Source organism: Microtus ochrogaster, linkage group LG5 (assembly GCF_000317375.1).
Source record: "Microtus ochrogaster isolate Prairie Vole_2 linkage group LG5, MicOch1.0, whole genome shotgun sequence".
NCBI classification, from domain to species: domain Eukaryota; kingdom Metazoa; phylum Chordata; class Mammalia; order Rodentia; family Cricetidae; genus Microtus; species Microtus ochrogaster.
The window spans coordinates 17,577,357-17,599,811 of record NC_022031.1 but is presented as its reverse complement, the minus strand read 5'-3'; the positions used below and the strand labels follow the sequence as shown (position 1 = coordinate 17,599,811).

Genomic DNA, 22,455 nt, shown 5'->3' with positions numbered 1-22,455 from the left:
TGTGTAGGGTTTGTATAGATCCTTCTCAATGGCTGCATAACATTTCAATGTATGAATTATTAGTTTTTATTTACCCAAGTCAAATCTGGAGTTTTTAAATTCATTATCCAAAGTCACCAATAAATAGAGTTTCTTCACGATTTCTATTAAGATGAGGCCCCACAGAAGGTTCTTGTGGATATTGTTATGTTCTTATATGTTTATTCTTATACATCTTTGAGGATAAATTTGTAGATGTGAAGAGACTGGTCGGGAGGATTAGAAGACTTTTGTAGTCATTGCCAAAGTCCTTCAATGACCTCTTTTCTAGAACGCCATGCCAATACAGCAGGATATTCCTGTTGTTAATGCTTTCCCAGGCTGATAGATGGAAACGCCTTATTACTTTATTTTGCATTTCTTCCATTTTAGTGTAGTTCTTCATTTCTTTCATAGATTTATTGACCATTCAATATTTTTCCTTTGGGTTCTTTATTCATCTCCTTTGCCTGCTTTTATGTCAGTTGTATATCTTTTTTAAATTTATTTATTTTTATTTTATGTGCCTTGGTATTTTGCCATGGGTGTTAGGTTGCCTGGACTGGAGTTACAGACAGTTGTGAGCTGCCATGTGGGTACTGGGAATTGAACCTGGGTCCTCTGGAAAGTACTCCGTGTTCTTAACCACTGAGCCATCTCTCCAGCCCAGGGAATATCTTTTTATAAGGGCTTTTGGAAGCCTTTGCTATATTAGGAAGGAGGAAGGTTGTGAGTCATGAGATCCTGACCTCACTCATAATCCCTGAGAATTAACAACCCAGTTCATAATGGAGATGGAAGGGAAGGTTGTTCACAGATAATTCAGTCAGGAAACTTCATTGAGGGTGATTCAGCCTTGGCCAATAGCTGCCCAGCTCCCCCTCTGTTTACAAAGCTCAGGCTACAGAACACACAGGCGAGGCTAGACAGGGCTACTCAAGCCTGAAATCCTTGTCTTGGTGACGTGAGGAGGGGGCATGGGGCTTCTGTCCAGTTCTCCAGTGTGGCATCCTGAAAGTACCACAGGAAGTCCCACCCTACTGTGCACGGACACCAACACTGACAGATTGACAGAGTTCATTTGCATCTCCTGTCGCTCCTCAGGCCGCCATGTGGATGGAAATGCATTTCCTTCCTCCTCCAAGAATACCACTTTCCTCTCTGACTCATCCTCAGGGCCCAAGTCGCTTCCTCTCGGACTCCACGTGAGCGGCGTTTTCTTCCAAATGCGAAGGCACATCCCCCTTCTCGGGAGTGTTTTCTCTCCCTCCCTCTCCTTTTTCTCTCCTTTTCTGATTCCCAGTCTGTTTTATTGACGTCCTAATCATCCCGATGCCTGTGAATGTCATAGAAATCTCTCAAGAGACTGCACCCACACAAGGCATGGATCTGTTAAGCATCCCAAGATAATGGAGCCCTTTGATAATAAGCAGGGGAGCTGGCTAGAGGAAAGACAGAGAAACAGGATTGGAAATATCACTTTGTCCCCAAATTTGATGCTTGGTGGGGACATCTGTGTAGAATCTCCTGGCATATGCACAAAGCATTTGATTGTACTTGAAAATTCCCAGCTGGGTATAGGTGCTTCTGCGGTTTTACAGAGACCTTTTACTCAGGAGCCATGAAACTGTGGTACTCTTTGGTTCTGTAAGGGCAGCTCTATGACCTTAAGAAAGACACAAAGCTCCTTTTGACCTTAATTTCCCTGTATGTAAAATTTTAGAGTCTGCTTGAACATTTCGATAGATTCCTTCTGCCCCAAGCCACGATTGTGTCCCACCATCTAGGTCTTAGCTGTCTACCTTCATCTGACCTCCCAGCTGGTAAACAACAGGGGCTTGAGGTGTCAGGGAATGGACTTCCCAGAAATGTGATAAGATAACACTTAGGTAGACAGTGTGATCTTAGCCTAGGACAGGAAAAACCATCACCAAATTCTTGTTTTGCCTCCTCTGCCCAATTAACATCTCATGCTCCCACCCCACCTCTGAGGACTTAGCTCTAAACTCAGGATGCTAAGGACATGCTCACAGACTGCTTTGCTCTACAGATACTGGCAGTAAGTTCTACAGACAGGAAAACAAGCCAGGGGCTCAGCAGCCAGCTCTTGTCACAGTTTGGGGTACTGTGGGATGTACACTAAGGAAGTAGGTAACCCTAAGTGATGACCCAGAAAGTAGTGCGCGTGCATACACACACACACACACACACATGCAAACACACACACACGCAAACACACATGCAAACACACACATACGAACTTTGCTCAGCCTTCCTCAAAGTCTTGCAGAGAACCAAGTAAGTTACCATTTCTGAAATGCCCAGAGCAGGAAAAGGCAAGGATTGTCAGGCCAGTGATGATCCCAAATGCTCAGAATAACCCCCAGTTTTCCCCAAAGATGTGACTGGTTCCTAAATGGATCAGAGAAGAGTGAATGCCCTGCCCAATTTAAGACCAAATGTGTGATCTTCAATTTCTAGGCAAAGGGCTCTTTGTGGTAAATTGAAAGAAAGAATGATGGCTTCTCTTCTGGTCCTCTGTGGGAGAAATGAAGATTAGATCTTCAGAACACTTCAACATACTTACAAATCAGACAGGTGAATGTGTGCCCTGAAGACATCAGGAATCTTTGCTAATAACAGGCATTGATTCTGTTAGTCCAGCAAGGGTGAGCATGAATATCCCTACTCTGCTCAATTACTGAGTGTCAAAAGTGGGCCTTAAGGTCTTAGAATGTGGCTGAGTTGGTTGAATGTTTGCTTACCATGCATGCAGCTCTGGGTTTGAACCCCAGCTTGGTGTATTCACAGCATTCTGCAGGTGGAGGCAGGAAGGTCAGAAGTTCAAAGACATCCTTCGGCTACATAGCAAGTTGGAGGCTAGCCTAGACCACGTGACCTTATTAAAAATAAAGTATCTGGAGTTGGAACTCAGGCTGACCTGAGCCCAAATGGAGTTATCTTGTTCTTCATTGGTAATCTGATAGGAGACGGAGATTTTATTATTTTAATATGCATTTAGTCACTAGTGTTCAGCAAATTTGTGGGGTTTGCTCATATTTTTCCCTCCATTTTTCTATTGTTTTTTTCAATTTTATCATGTGGTAAAGAGTCTTATGAACATATGTAATGCTGTGTGTCATATTAAGCTATAGTCTGTTTTAGTGTTTGTTGTTCAACACACAACTTTGACCTGACTTATCACCCAAACCAAATAGAGACACTTTCCCGTGGTGACCTGATATTTATTCCAACCGTATCATTAAGGATACAGTGTCCTCCACTGACTTGAAACACCACTCTGTTATCATGTCTTTAAAAGCCCATTTATTTCTGCTCTGGAAGCCCCCAACACCAGCACTGTAGTTCTGTGTAGTCAACTGAAGCAGGTCTGCCAAAAGCTAGGCCAGCAGGACCGAGCCCATCCTCCTCACTCACAGATGCACGGGAGCCCCGGAGTGGACACAGAATGGGCCCTTGCAGGGCAGCTGCGCACAGAAGGAAGTGGCAGGGGCAGTGCAAGCCTTGGGGAGGCTGCAGTGTTACGAATACGGCAGCATCTAATGAATGAGACTCATGGAGTAAGGACAATCAGCATGAATGACTCTGTGTCCTGCAGAGGGATAAAATATGCAGAATCTGCTCCCTGACTGCCAAGATTCCCTTCACGACTCCCCGTGTTAAGATAAAATGGTGGCTATTATTTGTCTCCTGGGTTTACGTTTTTGAATTTTCTCAGTGATTTAAGTACAGCTGTCCCTCAGTACCCTCAGGGATTGGTTCCAAGACATCCACAGATACCAGCCTTCACAGGCTCACGTTCCCTGTGTAAATGGCACAGCCTGTGCATTCAGTCCGCACACACACGCGACAGTCTCTCCTCTCCAGGTCACACACTGCCTAAAGAGAATGCAATGCTATGTCACTGCTGCCCTGTGCAGTCAGCTAGGGGATGAAGAGCGACCTCTGTGCACAGTGTAGCAGCAGGTGGCTTTTAAAGCAGAACCATTAAGAACGTCTTACAATAGTTTGATCTTATCTTCTCCCTCCCTCCAGCTTCCCCTCTCCCCCAGATCCTTCCAATCCCACCCAACTTCAAGTTCCTTCCCTCTCTTTAACACAAACAGAACCAACAACCCATCATGGGGTCAGATCTGTGTTGGCACCTGCCCTGGAGTGTGGCTGATACACCCAGTGTCGCTCCGTTGAAGAAAACTGAGTTTTCCTCTCCTCGTGGCTGTCAGCTGCGAATAACTTCTGGGCGAGGGGTGGGACTTCATGCCCACAGTCCTTCCTCCATGCTGGGTTATGTCTGTCTTGAGCTTCTGCATGCTACAGCATCCTGCAAACCCATATGTGTGCCTTCCCTATTGCATATAGAAGGCCGCGTCCTTACAGTCACCCACCACCTCTGGCTCTTACCATCTCTGCCCTCTTTCTGCCATAGGCAAATATAATCTTTTATTAACACTTCTCACGCCATGTTTTTTGATCATATCCACTACCACTCCTCTTCCTAACTCCTCCCACATCCACCACCCCCCCCCCAGCATCGTGTTCTTTTTAAAAAACAGTCCAAGTCCCTCCTCTAAGCTGTCTTATCTGCTTCTGGGGGTGAGGCCATCCAGAAGAATGGTTGACCTTCCAGAGGTGACACCATTGAAGAGAAACTCCCTTCCAGAGAAGCCATCAACTGTCAATAGCTTTTCAGCTTGGGGTGGGGGCTCATGATCCCCCTCCTCCCTCGTGTTGGAATGTGGATTCGCTTGATCTTGTGCCACAGCTTGTAACCACAGTTGCTGTGAGTTCCTCGATGGCCCCTGATGATCAGGTTATTGATGTACCATTTGTGGCTGAGCACTACTAGCAGGCGATAGTAATGAAACCACCTTAGCTTTTAGCCCTCCCTTCTGAGTTTCTGCGATCTCCACTCAATGAAAATTCACTTCCTGCCACCCTGATCCAGGCTCCTTACAGTTCCTTGTGCACATGAGGTGGGTGCGGGGCGGCCCCAGCACTGGGGGACTCAGGGGAGGACGACTCACTGTGTTCCTTGCGCCCTGCAGGTGGTGATCGAGTCGGACCTGTACCCGCCAAGACCCCTGGAGCTGCTGCCTCAACGCTGTGAGCGCCGGGATACAGGCGACCGCAGATTTGGCCGACTGCAGACCGCCAGGCCGCCAGGGACGCATCCCACCAAAACCCCGGTCAGGCCTGGTATGCGAGTTCCTCGGGTACCCCAGGTGCAGGGACCCTTGAGGGTGTGACTTTCCCAGCAGGGGTTCGTATGTGACCTATCTTGTGGTTGGTCATCCCTAAGCAGGCTGATTGAGCATTCATCTTTCAAAACAAATAAACAAAAAACACCTGCTATTGGGTCTCACCTACAGAGGTAGGACAACCTATACCTTCACCTATATGAAAGGCCCTAGATTCATCCCCAGGATCAGCACCACAACCATAGCAACCAAACTGTACCATTTTTTCCACATTTGAATGACTTAATAATGTAAAAAGAATTTAGGGGTAAACCTGTTTGAAATCTGGAAACAGTAATGCTACCTTGGATATTATTTTTCTGAAATGGCTTCTACCCTAAGTGGTAACATAGAATTCAACTACTAGCCCACTGAAGTTTCTAATAGTACTTTCTAAGTGATAGTTTAGGCTTTTTTCTGTTCTGCCATCAGTGGAAAACTCATGTTTTAATTCCAAAAATACATAGTTGAGGTTACACTTGTAACCTCAGCAATTGAGAGCTGAGGCAGGCAGACTGTCATGAGTTCAAGGTCAGCCTAGGCTTGAGGAGATCCTACCTCAAAAACCAGGAGCTAGGGTGATAGCTCAGTTGTTAAAGTTTTGTGACACAAACATTAGGGCTAGAGTCTAACATACAAAGTGGGTGTGCAGTGTGTGTGTGTGTGTGTGTGTGTGTGTGTGTGTGCAACCCCGTGCAGGGTGTGCAAGTGTGAGCACAACCCTGTGCAGGGTGTGCAGTGTGAGTGTAATTCTGTGCTGGGGAGGCAGAGGCAGGAGAACCCCAGGAGCTCCCTGGTCAGCCTAATGGGCAAGCCTCAGATCTCAAGGAAAGACTGTCTCAAAAACAAGATAAATGACACCTAAGGTTAACTTCTGGCTTCCACATGCACCCCCTTCATTTTATGCATCCACACACACTGATATGAACATACACCTGTACACACACACACACACACACACACACACACACACAAAGAAAATCCAAAATGTTGTCAAAGCTTTGGGCATTAACAGTTTTGTATTTTACAGGACCTGACATGAATCTCTATTGACTGCGTTCCTTCATCTTTTCCCATACCAGGCCCCTTCTATATTGATGTTTTCTTCCAAGTTTTGTTGTTGTTTGTTTCAGTTGTTGCTTTTCTTAGGTGTCAGACTAGGTTTCTTTGTCTCATCCTGCACTCATGATTGACAGTACAAGATCACATAAACCAAGCGAGGCCCTCAGTTAGTTCGATTGCGCACATGTAAACAGAATGGAAGCATTAGAAAAGCCACAATCTGCCTTGCAAATTAGAGGAGATAGATTCTTCTCTGCGTCTATGTATAGGTGAGTGGGAGGGTGCGCGTGTGTGGAAAGAAAAAATAGGCAGAATATTCCTCTTTGCTCCAAAAATTATAAAGTCAATTTAAAAGCCATACCTCTTGAATTACTGTATACACACTTATCAACGAGAGGCCTTTCCTTGATGTAGGGTTGAATTCAGAAGGATGCTAGTCCACCTATGGATCCCGAGGCTTCATTACTGACACACCCAGGTGGTGCTGCTTTTGTGGCTTCAGGGTCAACAGATTGAGCAGCAAGGTTTAAGAGAGAAGCTACTACAGAGATATCCAAAGTGGGGCCCCAGGAGCAGCACCCAAAATATGTTGGAAAGGCACATTTTACTTAACTAGAAATTTCAGGGTTAAGGCATAGCAATCTGTGTTTTACACACACACACACACACACACATACACACACACACACACACGAGAGAGAGAGAGAGAGAGAGAGAGAGAGAGAGAGAGAACCAAGGTCAAGTAGATGTGACCTTCCTAACACTTCCATTTGACCTCTGCAGTCACCCTTCTCCAATTCACAGAACAGAAAAACCAATGCTATAGAAATTGTTTGACCCGTGCAAGGTGACATTCCTTGGCAGCCACAGAGCCAGAATACAATTTCCAATCTCCTTATGTTCTGGTCAGTGCCACTTCCCTTGTCTAGCTTTAAGCATCACTTTTGTAGTCTTTAAAAGACGGTATTTCATAGTGTAACCCAAGCTGAATTCAAACTCATGGTCCTCCTGCCTCAGCATCCCAAGAGCCAGGATTATGAGTGCACTACCATGCTTAGCTGCTGTTATAACTTTGTAGGTAGTTGCTGTCATCTTGGACTGCCCAAGTCAGTCTTTTATTCTGAAAGACAAGAGCAGTAAGTTATGAAACGAGAATCTGCCCGACACGTGACAGTCAGTTCCTGCAGGGGTGCGCTAGTCAGGTTCGGATGGAAAAAAAATAGATTCAGCTGGGCATTGATTCAATTCCCTCAGCACCTCCAATCTGATAGATTCAGGATGGGTAGGAGGGAGTGTTGCTGAGCCAAAGCCAACCCCGATGCTCTCCAAGGAAAAGAGAGCCACTGGTCCCTGGGTATCAATTCTTACTTCCTTCTGCCAGTATCCTGCCTGTCTCCGGGGACCTCAGGGCTAGGGGCTTGCTCTTTCTCTGAACTGTAGGATAAGGTCTTGGTGGCTGCAGATTTCTCAGGCCAGGGCAAGGTGAGGAAACTTGGCGATCATGGGGATAGAACCAACTAAAATATTCTCACCATAAGGTCTTCAATGCTGGAAAGAGACCGTGCCCAACTCCTGGGCCTAGAAAACTGTTTGTAGGACTTTTTCCCGGAGATGGCCAGCGTATCTAAACAGGCTACAAGGTGTGATCTTTTATCAGGAATGACTTGTCCAGCTTTCCAGAAAGTCTCCCGTTTCTTCCCTAATCCTTCTGTGTCACCCTTCCCACTTTATACACTAACCTGACAGTGTCACCCCAGAGAGCTCTTGCCTTGACACTTTTGTAACCTACCTCAAGCTTCCCGGCTCAGACCCCCAGCAACTCACAGATGGAGACAAAGCCAGTGAAAGGCCTCTGCCACCAAGCCCTCCCTACAAAGTTCCTCCAAGTCATAATGAGTTCCATGGCCACCTCCTGTGACACTCCTGTCCTTACCATTCTGTGAGGTAGAACAACCCTGAGCTGTGGGGGTAATTCCCTGATGGCCCCTTCCATTCTGTTTCCTGAACCTTCACTATTGTTCTTTCCCTTTCTGGGTGCAAAGCTCCACATCCTCCTGAGTTGGGAGATGCCATCCCTTGACCAAGCTTCCCCAAGTCTACAAGAGGCTAACACTTCCTGAAACCATCTTTAAACCATCTTTACCTACTGCTTTGGTGCCTTTCGATTACTGCAATAGAACACCACGACCAAGGCAACTTACACAAGGAAGGGTTCATTTTAGGTGTACGATTCCAGAAGGCTAGTGACTGTACTGACAAGGATGGCGTGGCCGCCGACCGCAAACATGGTGCCTGGAACAGCAGCTGAGAGCTCACATCTCAAGCTGAAAACAGGAAGCAGAGTGAACTTGACACTGCACAAGTCTTTAAACTCTCGGAGCCGGACCCCAGTGATAGACCTCATCCAGCAAGGCCACACCTTCTCAGCCTACACAACTAGGTACACCAACTGGAGACCAAGGATTCAAACGCCTGAGAACATAGGAGACATCTCACCCACCATATCTGCCTTCAGATGAGTGGTTATGCATCACTAAGGCCTTGCTTCCCCCAACTGAAATGTGCTGATCATGAGCGTCCTCCCTCTTAAGGTGACAGGAAGGATTAAATGGGATGCAGCTGTCTCCAGGTCAGGCACAGTTGGTTCCAGGACCCACTCAAGATGCCAAACACCACCATGCTTATGTAGAATGGCGTAGTAATTGCATGTAACCTATACACATCTGTCTTTTTCTCCACTTTGAATCATCTACACATGGTTATTTAAATACCTCATATGATACAAATATTCTGAAACCACTAGCTATGCTGTATTGTTTAGGGTAGGACAACCAGGAGAATAAGTATGTGCTTGCTCAGTACAAGGTTGGTTATCTTGTTTTGTTTTTAAACACAGACTCTCATGATCCAAGTTGTGCCTCAGATTCACTTGTCTTTGAACTCCTGCTTCCCACGGCTCGGATTACATGTATGCCTTAGCATGCTTTGCTACACAAATGCAACTTCATCACGTTGTTGGCTCGGTGCTGGGGATGGAAGCCACGGTCTTTCCTGTGCAGGGCAAGCCCTCTGCCACTGGACTACATTCTCAGCTCTGCAAATGCAATATTTTAAAATATTTCTTAGCTATGTATGTGGGGCCTGCAGGTCGTAATGTAAACTTTCACGCAGTTTACACTCAGCACAAGGCCTGGCATCCTTTGAAAGTGGGCTGCTGCTCCTGCTAATTCAAGGGCACCGCTCACTGTGGTCTGGTCTTGGTAGGGTTAAAAGGGCATTCTCCTAGTCCAACTAAGTTTAGTAGTGTGTGCTTTTGTGTAAAGTCATAGGAAAAAAAGATCATGAACTAGGTGACTCCCGGAGCAGGTTCCTCGCTGTAACCACTACCAACTGGCAGGCAGCGTCTACAGGAAACAAAGCAGAATCTACAACAGTACGGAAAACAATTTACTTGGCTACAACCCAGTCAATCAACCAGTCAGTTGGTTCCCATTTAACTAGTGTCCAGCCCAACTAGTCAGCAAGCCGTAGATAACCATTTAAACTCAGTTGCTACGGTTAAACATTGTTTGCTTGGTCTTTGGGCATTCAGTCTAAGGCTGCCTACAAAATTCACAGACCTTCAGTATCACATGGGTTCCTGACTCCCAGACTCAGGCCATCAGGTCTGCATTGCAGGTGGTTTTACCAACTGAGCCATCTCCCAGAGCCTAAGATTTATTTTATATAGGCAGGTGTATGATGGAATTAGAAAAGAGGGCATGAGAGGGAAAGGAGAGACCTGGGAAGGGGGAGGATACGAAAATACTTGTGAGGTGGAAGCAGATAAGACTGGGCTGAGGGAAGGGAGGAGACCAGCAGGAAGAGAGAGAGGACTGGGGAGGGAAGTGGGGGAGCACCAGTAAGAACCAAGTATGCATGAAAACACCATAATACTGGTCTCATTCCTTGAACTAATTTCTTGTGAGCTGAGAGCTCAGGAAAGGAGGAAGTGCTGAGGCCACACTCTGTGAGCACCTACTGCATGCAGACTCAGTGCTAAATGTTCTTGTTCCATTGACTTGCTTTTTCTCAAGCAGTTTGAGGGTCACAGCAAAACGGAGCTGAAAGTACACAGATTCCCTAGCTCTGCCTTCTGCCTGAACGCGTGCAGCCTCCTCCACTCCGAGCATTCCCACCGCAATGGCATGCTTATCACGGTCGTTGAACTACATTGACCTTAGTTCCATTTCCTGGAAGAGTGGCAGGGGTAGGGGTGACCCCACTCGGCAGTTAGCATTGCCTGGCCAGCCCTGCAGTGCTTTGTCGCTTGGTACAAAGACCCTGAGAAAGTCCCTGTATGACTGGACGGCTAGCGAGATAATTGATTCAGAAGCAGAGGGAGGCAGAACTCAAGAGTACAACTGAGTAATACCTCTTCTGTTCAATTTCACAGCGGGCATTCCTGAGCCCAAAGCTTCGAATCTGTGTGGGAACCGAGCATATGGAAAATCATTGGTAAGTAAGTCAGTCAGACTCGCTCTATCTGCCGTGCCTGAGATGTCTTGAAATGTCTTTCCGGTGCCAGAACGGGAGCTGGTGTCCTTTGCTCTGGGCTGAGAATCATTAGGTAAGCAGCCCTGTGGTTCTTTGCTCTCAGAACCAGCCATTGACGCCACTCTGTGGACTTAGGACACGCCACTAGCCACTTCTCTTTCTCAACAGGAACTCAGTTCACATGCAAACAGAAGCTGTGACTTGCTAGCATCTCATGCTTGCAGGGAGAACTCTGAGGTCTGGCCAGGCAGCAATGCCTGACTAATTCCCAGGCGCAGCTCTGGGCTAAAGTCATGTAAAGTTCTCCCACACTCAGAGGGGCCCCAGCACCATGGGAGCACAGAACACCAGCGACTCCATCAGCCTGGCTGATACCATAGACTAGGGCACTGAAACATGGTTCTCTTTTAGAGACCGGGGAGTCTATGATCCGGGACACACAGACTGGCTGTCTGGGGAGGGCTTTCTTGCCATACAGTTGCATGGGTTCATGCTAAGTGTTTTCTGTGCATACAACAGAGGCATTGCTGAACTCTCTGTCTTCTTCCGAGGGCACTAATCTTATCATAGATGTTCCACATCATCATCTGCCTGGAGGCTCCACGCTGTACACCATCACACTCGGGGGTAGGGAGGACCTTAGCAGATGAGTTTGAGTCACGCACAGACTTTCAGTCCGTAACAGCCAGTCATTTGAGGGCAAGGTGCGTCTCAGAGCACCCTTCCAGGCCAGGCTCACTGGGATTTGAGGACTGAGGTGTGGAGCGGTAGCTTGTGTGGAGGGAGCAACTGAACCATGATCCAGGCTTAGCACCTTCAAGTGTAGGATCTAGAGTGTGAGTTGCCTACATAGATGGGTCTCAACTGGGCCCAAATGGGTCAACTTTCGTCTTCCTCCCTCCCTCTGTCAGGGCCTGTGGGCTGTCTCAGCAAGCACGGGACTCTGAGCAAGGATACTCGCCTACCCTTTGCCCACCCTGGAGCTGAACAGTTTGGCCTTCCATTTGTTTGTTTGTTTGTTTGTTTCAAGACAGCATTTCTCTGTAGCTTTGGAGCCTGTCCTGGAACTAGCTCTTGTAGACCAGGCTGGTCTTGAACTCTTTGAGATCCGCCTGCCTCTGCCTCCCAAGTGCTGGGATTAAAGGTGTGTACCACCACTGCCTGGCTAGTTTGTCCTTTCTTAAAGAGGGCTTAGGGGCATATCCCCAGATCTATCTCCTCTTCTCCTTTGTAGTCTTCTAGGGTTGAGCGTGGGGTTCTCTCTCAGTTAACAGAGTCAGGGGTGCGTAGAGAGGAGATCATCTCATACATCCTAGGCCCTTATAGTAGCTACTATCCAACATGACAACTCCAGAGATGCCAGAGCTAACTGGGTCAGCCCCTCATCCTTCTGGAACAAACTGGACAGAGATGGGTATTTATGCTCTGGGCAGGAGATCCAATCCGAGAATTTCAGCAAGGTCACTGTATTGGAAGAAAAAAGGGTGGAGAGGAGAGAAACTGTGGTCAAGGAAGAGTCCTCTTTCCAACCTCGTGCTCAGCAAACAGGGTGGCTAGGCAGCTGGCAGAGGGAAGGAAGACAGGCTTGACCGTGCCGAAAACGGTCAAGGTTAAGGAGAAAAGAATGTCTAGCAGCCTGGAATTCCCGCTCCCTGGCCTCCGGGTTGACTTAGACGCTGCCCTTGGCAGATGTGCAGCTGTAGCAAGGGACCAGAGACAGCTGGGATAGTGGCAGGTGCTGCTGAAGATGAGGAGGCAGAGCAGCATATCCCTGGGCCTGGAGGAGTGCAGCTGTGCCCCATCCCTCCTCGGATGCTCACGCACGATGCAGGAGAGAGAGCTAGAGCCTGCCCATCTAAGCCCGATTCAGGGCTGACACGGATGAGAGGTGTCTAAAGATCTAGGGGAAGGGGTGGGAAGGAGGCTCACATCAGCTCGCGTTAGCTGAGCATCCGCATGATGCAGGACAGGGAGGAACAGCTAGGGGGCGCCACAAGCTGGTACAGTAACTCTGCCCTCAGCCTGCTCGGCCCCAGCAGAGAGGTGGTAAATAGTGGTGTCCTTGACCTGGAATTTTTCCAGAGGTTTCAGTAAATGTGGTGACTTGACACTTTGTTGAGACCTGGGACAGAGAACAAAGCAAAGTGTGTGTCCCTTGATGGGGCAACCCCTGGACTTAGCCCCATGACATCAGCTGATTGTCAGTTCAGGGCAGGGCCTTTGGCAGGGCTGGCGAGGGCTCAGTCTCAGAGTCTCCCCGACTGGTCATGCAGTCGGTCTCTCCGGGGACCAGGGTAGTAACTAGAGAACCACAGGAAAAAGACAAAGTGAGAAAGTACAATCTGTCACATAGTTTTTACAGTGCTGGGGGGAGGAGGGGGCACTGGGGTAAAGAAAAGATGAACACGGCCAGAAGCCTCAGGAGGACCTGGTGGAAGTGTACTCGAAAGGCTGATAGAAACGAGGCCCCGATGCAGAGACTCACAACACGCAGAGGCCCTGATGCAGAGATACACGAAGACTTGCAGAGCTGTGGGTCAACAGGGGACACGGCAGGGAGCCTGCTGCAAGGGGCTCTGGATCCTGCTGACTCATAGTCTGGAAAGGCCAAGCTGCAAGTCAGCCTTGCAAGGCCTCAAGGAGCAGGATGCGAGTTGGCCTTAGTCTCTCTTGTTGAGGGGTTGAGATGGGGACTCCTGAGGGTTCTAGAGTCCAAGCGGGACATGGAGAGTGTAGCCGGCCCCGGGCACAAACGGGACCTGAGTAGACAGTCCTTTGAAAGGTCCGCGAAAGAAATGGGAAGGCTGGTGCTGATGTGGGCAGCGTGGTCGAAGAAAGATCCTGCAGGACTGATGATCAGACAGCAGCAGAGGAGGTGGGAGGGTGGGGGACAGTTCCCTTGGAAGACAGAATGGCTCTCTCTCACACACATGTCTCTAGGCCAGTGGTTCGTAGAGTCCCAGAACCAACAGTTTCACAGACCTTGTTCAATGCAGCAACTCAGGCAGCGTCCTGCTAAACCAGATACTGTGTGGTTCCAGCACTATCTTTAGAAGCTCTCCAGCATGTCTGATGCTGACTGATGGAGGGCTGTTGCCCAGGTTGAAGATGGTACCTAAAGGCAGCCCTCTTACAAAGGGCTCCAATAAGGGCCAGAGTGGGAATGTGGCACCATACTCAACCCTTTCCCCACTTCCTTAAAACACAGATTTCTCCGGTGGCCCGGATCTCAGTGAAGGCTCCAGCTGTGGTAGAGGTGACCGCCAAGGGCTCCGAAAAAGGAGCTGTTCTGGGAAGAGGGTAAGTATTGTGCCTTCCAGCTACACTGCCTGCACGGCTCTCCGCCCATCCCGGTCACGGGGGAGGGAGACAGGTGGCCAACATTTCTCACACCTAATACACCCAAGAAATCCCTGCCTGCTGTAAATTACCTTGGAATGCGGCCTGCAATTATGAGTCCCGCTACAGATGCATCAACTGCTCGCCTAGGATTAGGTTACAGTACTTTTCGCGGCTTCTGCTTCATTAGCGCTACTTGCAGGGCTTTGTTTAATTAGATGAATATAACCAGGTGCCATATCCAGAACCTCCATAGATGGTGTCAGAAATGCCTCGTGCGTTCTCTTAGGGACTCTCACCCACAGGTACAGAAATGGCTCTCATGGTTTTCAGGCAGAGAACGCAGCTCTGCCGTCCAGCATCTGCGGTCCAGCATCTGAGGTCCAGCATCTGCCTAGCTTGCAGAAGGTCCTGGCTCTCATCTCCAGAGCTGCTGCAAAAACAAAACAAACAAACACACAAAGTCCAGGTTTTAAAAGAAACCGTAGCCATGGCCCCTGTTAATGCCACCTGATAGAGTCAGCCCACAGTACCCCAAAGGCCTTCAGTGTAGTAAGACAGCCAGAGTGAGCAGCTTGGCATGGACTTTTATGCCCCAGTAACGGCCTTCCACACTGTAGGTTATGGCAAGGGCTTGAGGGAATGATGAAAAATGAAGGCTTTTGACTCAGCTCTGCTTTCTAGCCTGGCGCTGGTACTCACTCTGACTTCAAGCATTTTATTCTCATCTATTTAAAAACAGGGAGGCCAGGTAGATGGCTCAGCGATGAAGGGTAGGCACTGCTCCTGTAGAAGACCCAAGTTTGATTGACACCACCCAGGCCAGGCTGCTCATAACCCCTGGGGAGTTCAGCTCCAAGGGTATCCAATGCCTCTGGCCTCCAAGGGCATCTCCACACATGTGTACACAGAGACTCATACGAACATGCACACGTACAATTAAAAAAATAGAATAAGTCCTAAAACATTGCACATTGGACTTCCAGTACTCACTCATAAATGGGTAGAAGAGATAAAGCCAAGCAAACAATAACTAGACAACTAGACTACAGTCCACAGCTCCAGAGATCAGAGAGTGCAGATGGCAGGGGTGGGGGTGGAAGGGGAGAAGGGAGGAAGGAAGGGGAGTAGAAAGATATATAGCTCAATAAAAACAAAAATAAAAATAAAAAACCATAGTTGAACATGGTGCTGCATGTCTGTAATTCTGGTACTTGAGAGGACAAAGGGCCAAGAGTTTGAGGCCAGCTTGAGGTGCTTCGTGGGACCTTGTCTATAACCAAAAAATCCATATACACAAGCAAGAGAAAAGTGGATATCATAGAGATTAGGTGAAATCAAATGTAGGGCCGGATGTGATAATGCACGCCTATAATCCCAGCATCAGAAGGCAGTGGCAAAGAGTTCAAAACATGCCTGGAAGTGTTTCAAAATACACACACATAAAGGAAAGGAGAGAGAGAGAGAGAGAGAGAGAGAGAGAGAGAGAGAGAAACCCTACATGGTGATGCACACCTTTGATTTCAGCGCTAGGGACATAGAAGAAGGAGGACCATCTTCAAGGTCATCTTGGCAGTCGTAATGAGTTTAGGTTCAACCTGGAATACATGACATGTTGTCTAAAAAGAAACAGGGTGGAAAGCAGGTATAGATCTTGTATTGAGAGTGTTTAGTTAGGGTTTCTATTGCTATGATGAAACGCCATGATCAAAAGCAACTTGGAGAGGAAAGGGTTTGTTTGGCTTATGCTTCCATATTGCAGGACAGAGCCTCAAGCAGGGCTGAAGCCTGGAGGCAGGAACCGATGCAGAGGCCATGGAGGGGTGCTGCTTGCTGTCTTGCTCGTTATAGCTTGCTCAACCTGCTTTCTTATAGAACCACGAGCCCAGGGATGGCATCACTCACAACGGGATGAATGGGTACTCCCCCATTAATCACTAAATGAGAAAAATACACCACAGCCAGATCTTATGGAGTCATATTCTCAATCAAGGTTCCCTTCTTTCTGATGATTCTGCTAATGTCTAATTTTAAACTTCTAAGTGACTAGAAAGCAGTACATTTAGTGAGATGCTTAGAACACACACACACACAAGGACACAGGCTAAAATGACATATTAAAGGTTAGCAAGGTAACTAAGAGGCTAAGACCACTGGCTGCTCTTCTAGAAGTCCTGAGTTCAATTCCCAGCAACCACATGGTGGCTCACAACCATCTGTAATGAGATCTAATGCATTCTTCAGACATTCAGGCATACATGCAGGTATAACACTCTATAACATAATAAATCTTAAAGAAACAACATAATCCACTTTCTTTTGTTCATTACAAAATACTGCAGACTGGTACATTATAAAGAATAGAAAGTTATTTGGGTGTGATCCAGTACCAATGGACTATACTCAAAGGTGGCTCTCTGTGGACAGAGCTCAGAGATCATACAGGACATTTGCACAACCAAAGATGGGAAAACATTGGAGAGATATATTCAGACTGTCTTTTCTGGCAGACCCACTCTTGAGAGAACCTATTTAACGTAACAGTTAATCCATTCATGAGGCAAACTGTAATCTAAAAGACCCTAGCCTGGTCTTACCTCTTTTTATCTTGGGTGCTAAAACTAGAACCCAGGCTTGCACATGTGTGGCAAATACTCCACCACTGACTGTAGCTGCTGCCCTTGTTTGATTTTAGGCAGGGTCTTAGTGTATGGTCCAGATTAGCTTAGAACTTGAGATCTCCTGCTTCTGCCTCCCACGTGCTGAGAACACAAGGGTGATCTCTGGTCCTATCTCTTAATACCTTAAAATGGAGATTATGTTTCAAGACAAGCTGTAGAAAAACAACCACAATCAAACCATAACAAATATTAAATAAAGGAAATAAAGCCATGGGAGTGAGAGTGGATCCCCACCAGATGGAGCACTTCTGCATGTCAGAATTCCTCTGGAAAGAATTGTGAAAAACAAACAAACAAAAACAACAACAAAAAAAATCCAAGTTTTGTGCCATTTGATGCACTGAAATTTAACTGGGTTTGTATGTTTAACCCATTTGGCTTGGATTTCATATTTTAGCAAACTTTTCTGAGGGACAGTAGCTGTTGTAGACTGCTCGGGTAGATCAGGAAGACTACAACATGCCTTGACTTTCTAGTCCACAGTGCTGCACCTGCTTCTCTAAACCCCGCCACCCCATCCCTCAGCTCACCTGCCCATCTCTATGCTGGAGACCAAATCCAGACCTCATCCAAGCTGGGCAAGGACTCTCCTGAGTCTGCTCCGCTCCCCTGGGCTACCACCACTCCTCAGTTACTCTCACTGGTTAGGCAAGCAAGACTCAAAACAAGAGGACAGGACCCCAGACCCCACGATCCACTGTGATCACAGTCACCTCTTCTAGCTCCATTAGAGAGCCACCCCCAGGGGACATTCCCATGGGTGTCCTACAGTGACCCTCGAGCTATGCAGATTATGGTCACAGAATGGAGAAGGAGAGAACTCTGGCTGGACACTCTTCTCAAAGTTACAGATTAACTCTGGCTCAGTGCACTGTTCACCATGCCCACTCCATCCCCACCCCACTCTGGTTTTTGTTTAGATCCAGACACCTCAAGAAGATAACAGAAGAGTACCCAACCCTTCCCCAGGGAGCCGAAGCCTCCCTGCCACTAACAGGCAGTGCTTCCTGCGGTGTCCCTGGCATCCTACGGAAAATGTGGACCAGGCAGAAGAGGAAGTCTGAGTATGTGGGAGCCACCAACAGCGCCTTTGAAGCCGACTAAAGGTGACTTACATTGGCCAAGGGTCACAGAAGAAGACTTGAGGATTGGGACTGAGCCACCCTCCCCTCTGCTGGTTGCTAGTCCAAAAACATCACCCTCCTCAGGCTCTGGTATGGGACACGAAAAGTAACAAAAGTAACGTCCTGGGAAGGCAGGAAAGCCGTTCCCCTAAAACTGCTAAAGTCGTTGGTCTAAAGTCTTGTTGCGATGTTATAAAGGCTGTACGCCTATCTTTAGAGGAACCATACCAAAAGCAAACCTTCTTGGCCCCTTTGAAAGCCCTTCAAGGAAAACAGAAGGCAGTTGCTCTGTCTCCTTTGCAAGTTATTTCTGGTGTAAATGTAAAAGCTTGGTTCTAAGCTACTCCTAACACAACGGTTCTTACTTTCCCCATCTCGTGCTTCTTTTGCCTTGGTGAGATACAAAGCACTTTGTCTTTGCTTTGTTCTAATAGCTACTTAACAGCATCATCTCTGCTTTGCTAACTAACCATGGGCATGGCAGCATGCGTTATCTCACGTGTGGTTTTTCTATAGAAAAGCACTTAGAACTTCCATGTTAATTTTAGGGTCTTGTATTTTGTGAAGCAGCACAATTGATGAACTTTGTGCAATGCTGTCAACCCCGGGAGTGTTTTCTCATGTGTTGTCTTTCCCTTCGTGACACTGCTGTTAAGAAAACACGGTTGTTCCCAGCTTACAGGTGGGGAGACTGGGGTCTCTGGGTGTCATGTGACCAGACAGCAGGGTGTGGGACTGTCACCAGGTCTTAGCTTCTCTCTAATAACTGATTTAAGGAAGTTTTTAAATGGAGAGAAGAATCTGATAAAGGTGGAACTAAAAAGTGATTTGAATGACATACATCATTATGCATCAGTATGATGGGAGTGGTAGCAGAGGAGGGGATCCCAGCTTCCCAGGAGGGTCAGGCAGGAGGATCAGATGTTTGAAACACACCTGGACAGCTTAGCAAGACTCTGTCTCAAAAACAACACAGAGAGAGAGAGAGAGAGAGAGAGAGAGAGAGAGAGAGAGAGAGAGAGAGAAAGGTTATGCATTAGATGAAACCAGAAGAAATTGCCATTTCGTAGGTTGAAAACAACTGAAAATCTATTTCCTGGGGCTCAAACTAACATTCACTATCATTTACAATGATCATATAAGAAACAATGGTAACCATAGCTATCCCTTGTTAAATGCCTACCCACCATGTGCCAAACCTGTCACGTGAAGTACTCTATTCTTTCTGTTAGGCGAACTTACCCACTGTAGAAGAAGTTATCAGTTCAAAAAGGTTAAATGATTAGTTCAAAGTCACTTAACTCCAATGCCCTTGTTATACCTGCTCCTTCACACACACACAAAAAGGGATCAGGAACAACTGAGCTCAGCAAAGAATCTCCATCTCAAGGGACAGGCAGAGGCTGCCTGGAGGCAGTGTGGAGTCGGAATCTGAGGTATTCGAGTGCAGAAACTGACGAGAGGTGGCTGTGGAGTGATCAGGAAGGAACACAGACCTTCCGTATTTCCTATCTTTGGCTTGAATTCTGCCCCAGAAGTTTTATTTCCTAATTAAGAGGTCTAAATTAATCCAGTTTTCTTAAAGAAGGCAGAAACACTGTGGTGAAACTGACCCTACAATTGTGTTGAGAATCACCCTGTCTTGGAGTTGGAAGAGTTGGGTCTCATACTTCCTCCTTCCTGGTTTTCTGTGGCCTCTGCTCTCCTGTTTCTGACCCTCTAGGTGAACAGGACAAAGGCAGGGGTAAGTCAAAACCCAGACTTCCAGGCTCTCACCCTGCTGTCTCCTGCTCTTCACCTCTGCCTCTCACCAGCTGACCCTCAGATCCAAACACAGTCTGGCAATTTGGACTTCAAATGCTTCGTCATTAGGGGGCCAGTCCCCATGGGCTATCCAGTGTTATACACCACGGTAAGTTGGAATCCAGAACAAAGTTAGGGAACAAGCAGGTCTTAGAGTCTCCAACAATTAGATTTATTTAACTTAAAATGAATACCTTAACTGTGTGTGTGGCACCTGCAGGTTTATATATAGACTAGGACTCATTTATCTTTAATTTAAATGTTTCATGGTGAAGTGTTTACCTTGTGTAGAACATTTCAAATCAAATGGCCAATTCAAATCAGAATAAAGTATGCCTTGTTTGTGACATCAATAAACCACGCAAAGAATGTGTCTGAGGCTCCCTCATTCAGTGAGAGATTTGCACGATGGGAAAGAACTAAGCATTTGGGCCTCACTGTTCCTTGAAATAAGAGGGAAATGTGAACCCAGCATGTTCTTTCCTTCCTGAGACAATGTCTGGGTCTGATATTACAGGCCCTGCCCACCAGTCAGCAGCAGGGCCTCTGCTGCAGGGACTGGCTGAATGACCTGTGCTCCCTGGGTTTACCTTCCTCCACTGCTCTGACCTTTCAGGACCCACCACAACATCCAGAGTACCAGTGACCACCCCTGGCCTGTTGCCTTTCCCCTGACCTAGAACGATGCATGCTTCCTCCTCAGTGCCCACCTCATGCTGCTGGCCAGAGACTGCCTCATGACTCACAGCATAGCCACTCACAGAAGGGAGCCAAGGCTGGCTACAGACTGCCGTCTGGCAATAACCAAGACTAGAGTCTGCCTGAACCAGAGGCAGGATTTCCAGGACATGTAGGGTAATAAAATTGCCTCTCTTAGGACAGTGGCCAGTCATATATTTCAGTTCTTACTCTGGAGATACCCGGCCCTAGCCAGCACCAAGGTTGCCTGGAGCCTGCAGACAACATTAGGCAGAAAAAGCAAGCCAGCCAAGCCCAGTCTTAAAAAGGAGTCATGTGACCGGTCATCTCTGACACAAAGTTGGCAGACTCAGAGGTATAAGTGAGGGAGAGCACAGGCAAAGAGGATCCTCTGGAGGGTTAGGATTTGCACCCCACTGCTAATCGCTCACCAGAATGCCATCTTCCACCAAGAGTCCAGGAAATCCCCGACAAGTGTATCCCTGTCTCTCTTAAAGGACAAGATGAAGACTGCTCTGAAGACCAGCCTACACAGCTGGCCATTTGATGTGTCACATGGGACCCGGGACAAGATTCATATCTACCAATACCCTTTGCTAGGAAGGAGCAGGACAGGAGAGAAACACAGCGGAGGGAACTTGACCCTGGCATAGTCATGGACAGGGTGGCTAAGTCTATACCAGCCACACCCCTGGCCCTTTTTGGCGTCTGTAGAAGATCCGAGCTGAGAGGCTCTTACAACTCTGTGTCCAAGCCCCTTCCCAAATCCCTCAGACTTCTCAAGCCCAAAGCAAATGCCCTTTCTGGGATACCACATGCCATACCTCACCCATCTGGTTTTCTTCAGTGTTAGGATTTGATCCAGGGTCCTCGAGCACTACGCAAGTACTCTATTGCTGGGCCACAGCCCCCACCCTCCCCTACCTCATGTTTAAGGTTTATTTTGAATTAAGCTCTCACTAAGTTGTATAGACTGACCTCAAACTTGCCATCCTCATCCACTGGGCTCCCAAATAGCTGGGATTATAGGCAGGGGCCATTGTGCTGAGCTCTGGGACAAGCCCCTAGAACACATTTGCCATAAGACAAGTTTCCCTATCCCCAGGATGCTGAGGCTTGGTGTCAACCTGCAGAAGCCTACATTTCCCAGTGAAGCTGATGGTCTGAATCCTGCCTGACCCTAGGTAGATAGGTGTCCCTGGGGTGCTGAGTGAATGTTGATCCATATTTGGGAGGCTACCAACAGAGTGTTCTATTCAACCATGTTAGCTCCAGGGAGAGGCCCACCTCAATGTCATTCTGTCTTGCTCGTGTTACACTCCACTGAGCTAAGCACTCTCCCCAGCTGGAGAGTGGAGGGGCGTGGCAGAGGGTTGGGGGAAATATCCGTCGGCAGCAGCTCTCACAAAACAGGGCACAGCTATTGGTAATATACCAGATTCTACAGATAATGCTCCAAGAGCGAGCATGTTCCCCAGATGCCAGCCTTTAGAGAAAGACAAGGGGCACATAAACCATGCAAATTGCGTCGTGGTACCACCCAGAACTAGTTCAGGCCAAGTCTAGTAGGTGAGGGCCAGCTTGTTCTCATTGTCTCGGGCTGTCCCCTGTGCTCACCAGCTTTCCATAAACACACACACACTCCTTGCTTTCCCCGAACACCACACTTTGACCTCTGGAGGGCCTAAGAAGACCCCAGTACCCCTGGCCACCCATGACTCTCTCTCATCTCCTCCGCCCAATGCCTCCGGCCTTGAGTACCTCACGCTCCACCCTTTCAGCTGGCAGAAAGCCCGACGATGACAGCATGGGTCACTGGGCAACCTCATGAAGACTTCTGAGTTCACTCTTTTTATTGGTTGGAAAGAACATGTTCTACCTTCCCCCGTGCCCCAGGAACGATTAAACAAAATCACCTGTGCCAGTGTGCAACTG

General features: G+C 47.7%; 1 protein-coding gene across 1 annotated transcript in view; it reads left to right on the top strand.

The window, feature by feature from the left end:
* The window catches only part of Vxn (vexin), a 29,219-nt gene extending 9,026 nt beyond the window's left edge, over positions 1-20,193 (top strand). Inside the window, exons 3-6 of the mRNA XM_005361893.2 lie at positions 5,085-5,235; positions 10,774-10,835; positions 14,083-14,174; positions 17,815-20,193. Of these exons, the coding sequence (XP_005361950.1) occupies positions 5,085-5,235; positions 10,774-10,835; positions 14,083-14,174; positions 17,815-17,998 (489 nt within the window). The 3' untranslated portion in view covers positions 17,999-20,193. The remainder of the gene's footprint in view (positions 1-5,084; positions 5,236-10,773; positions 10,836-14,082; positions 14,175-17,814) is intronic.
* Positions 20,194-22,455: the final 2,262 nt, after the last annotated feature.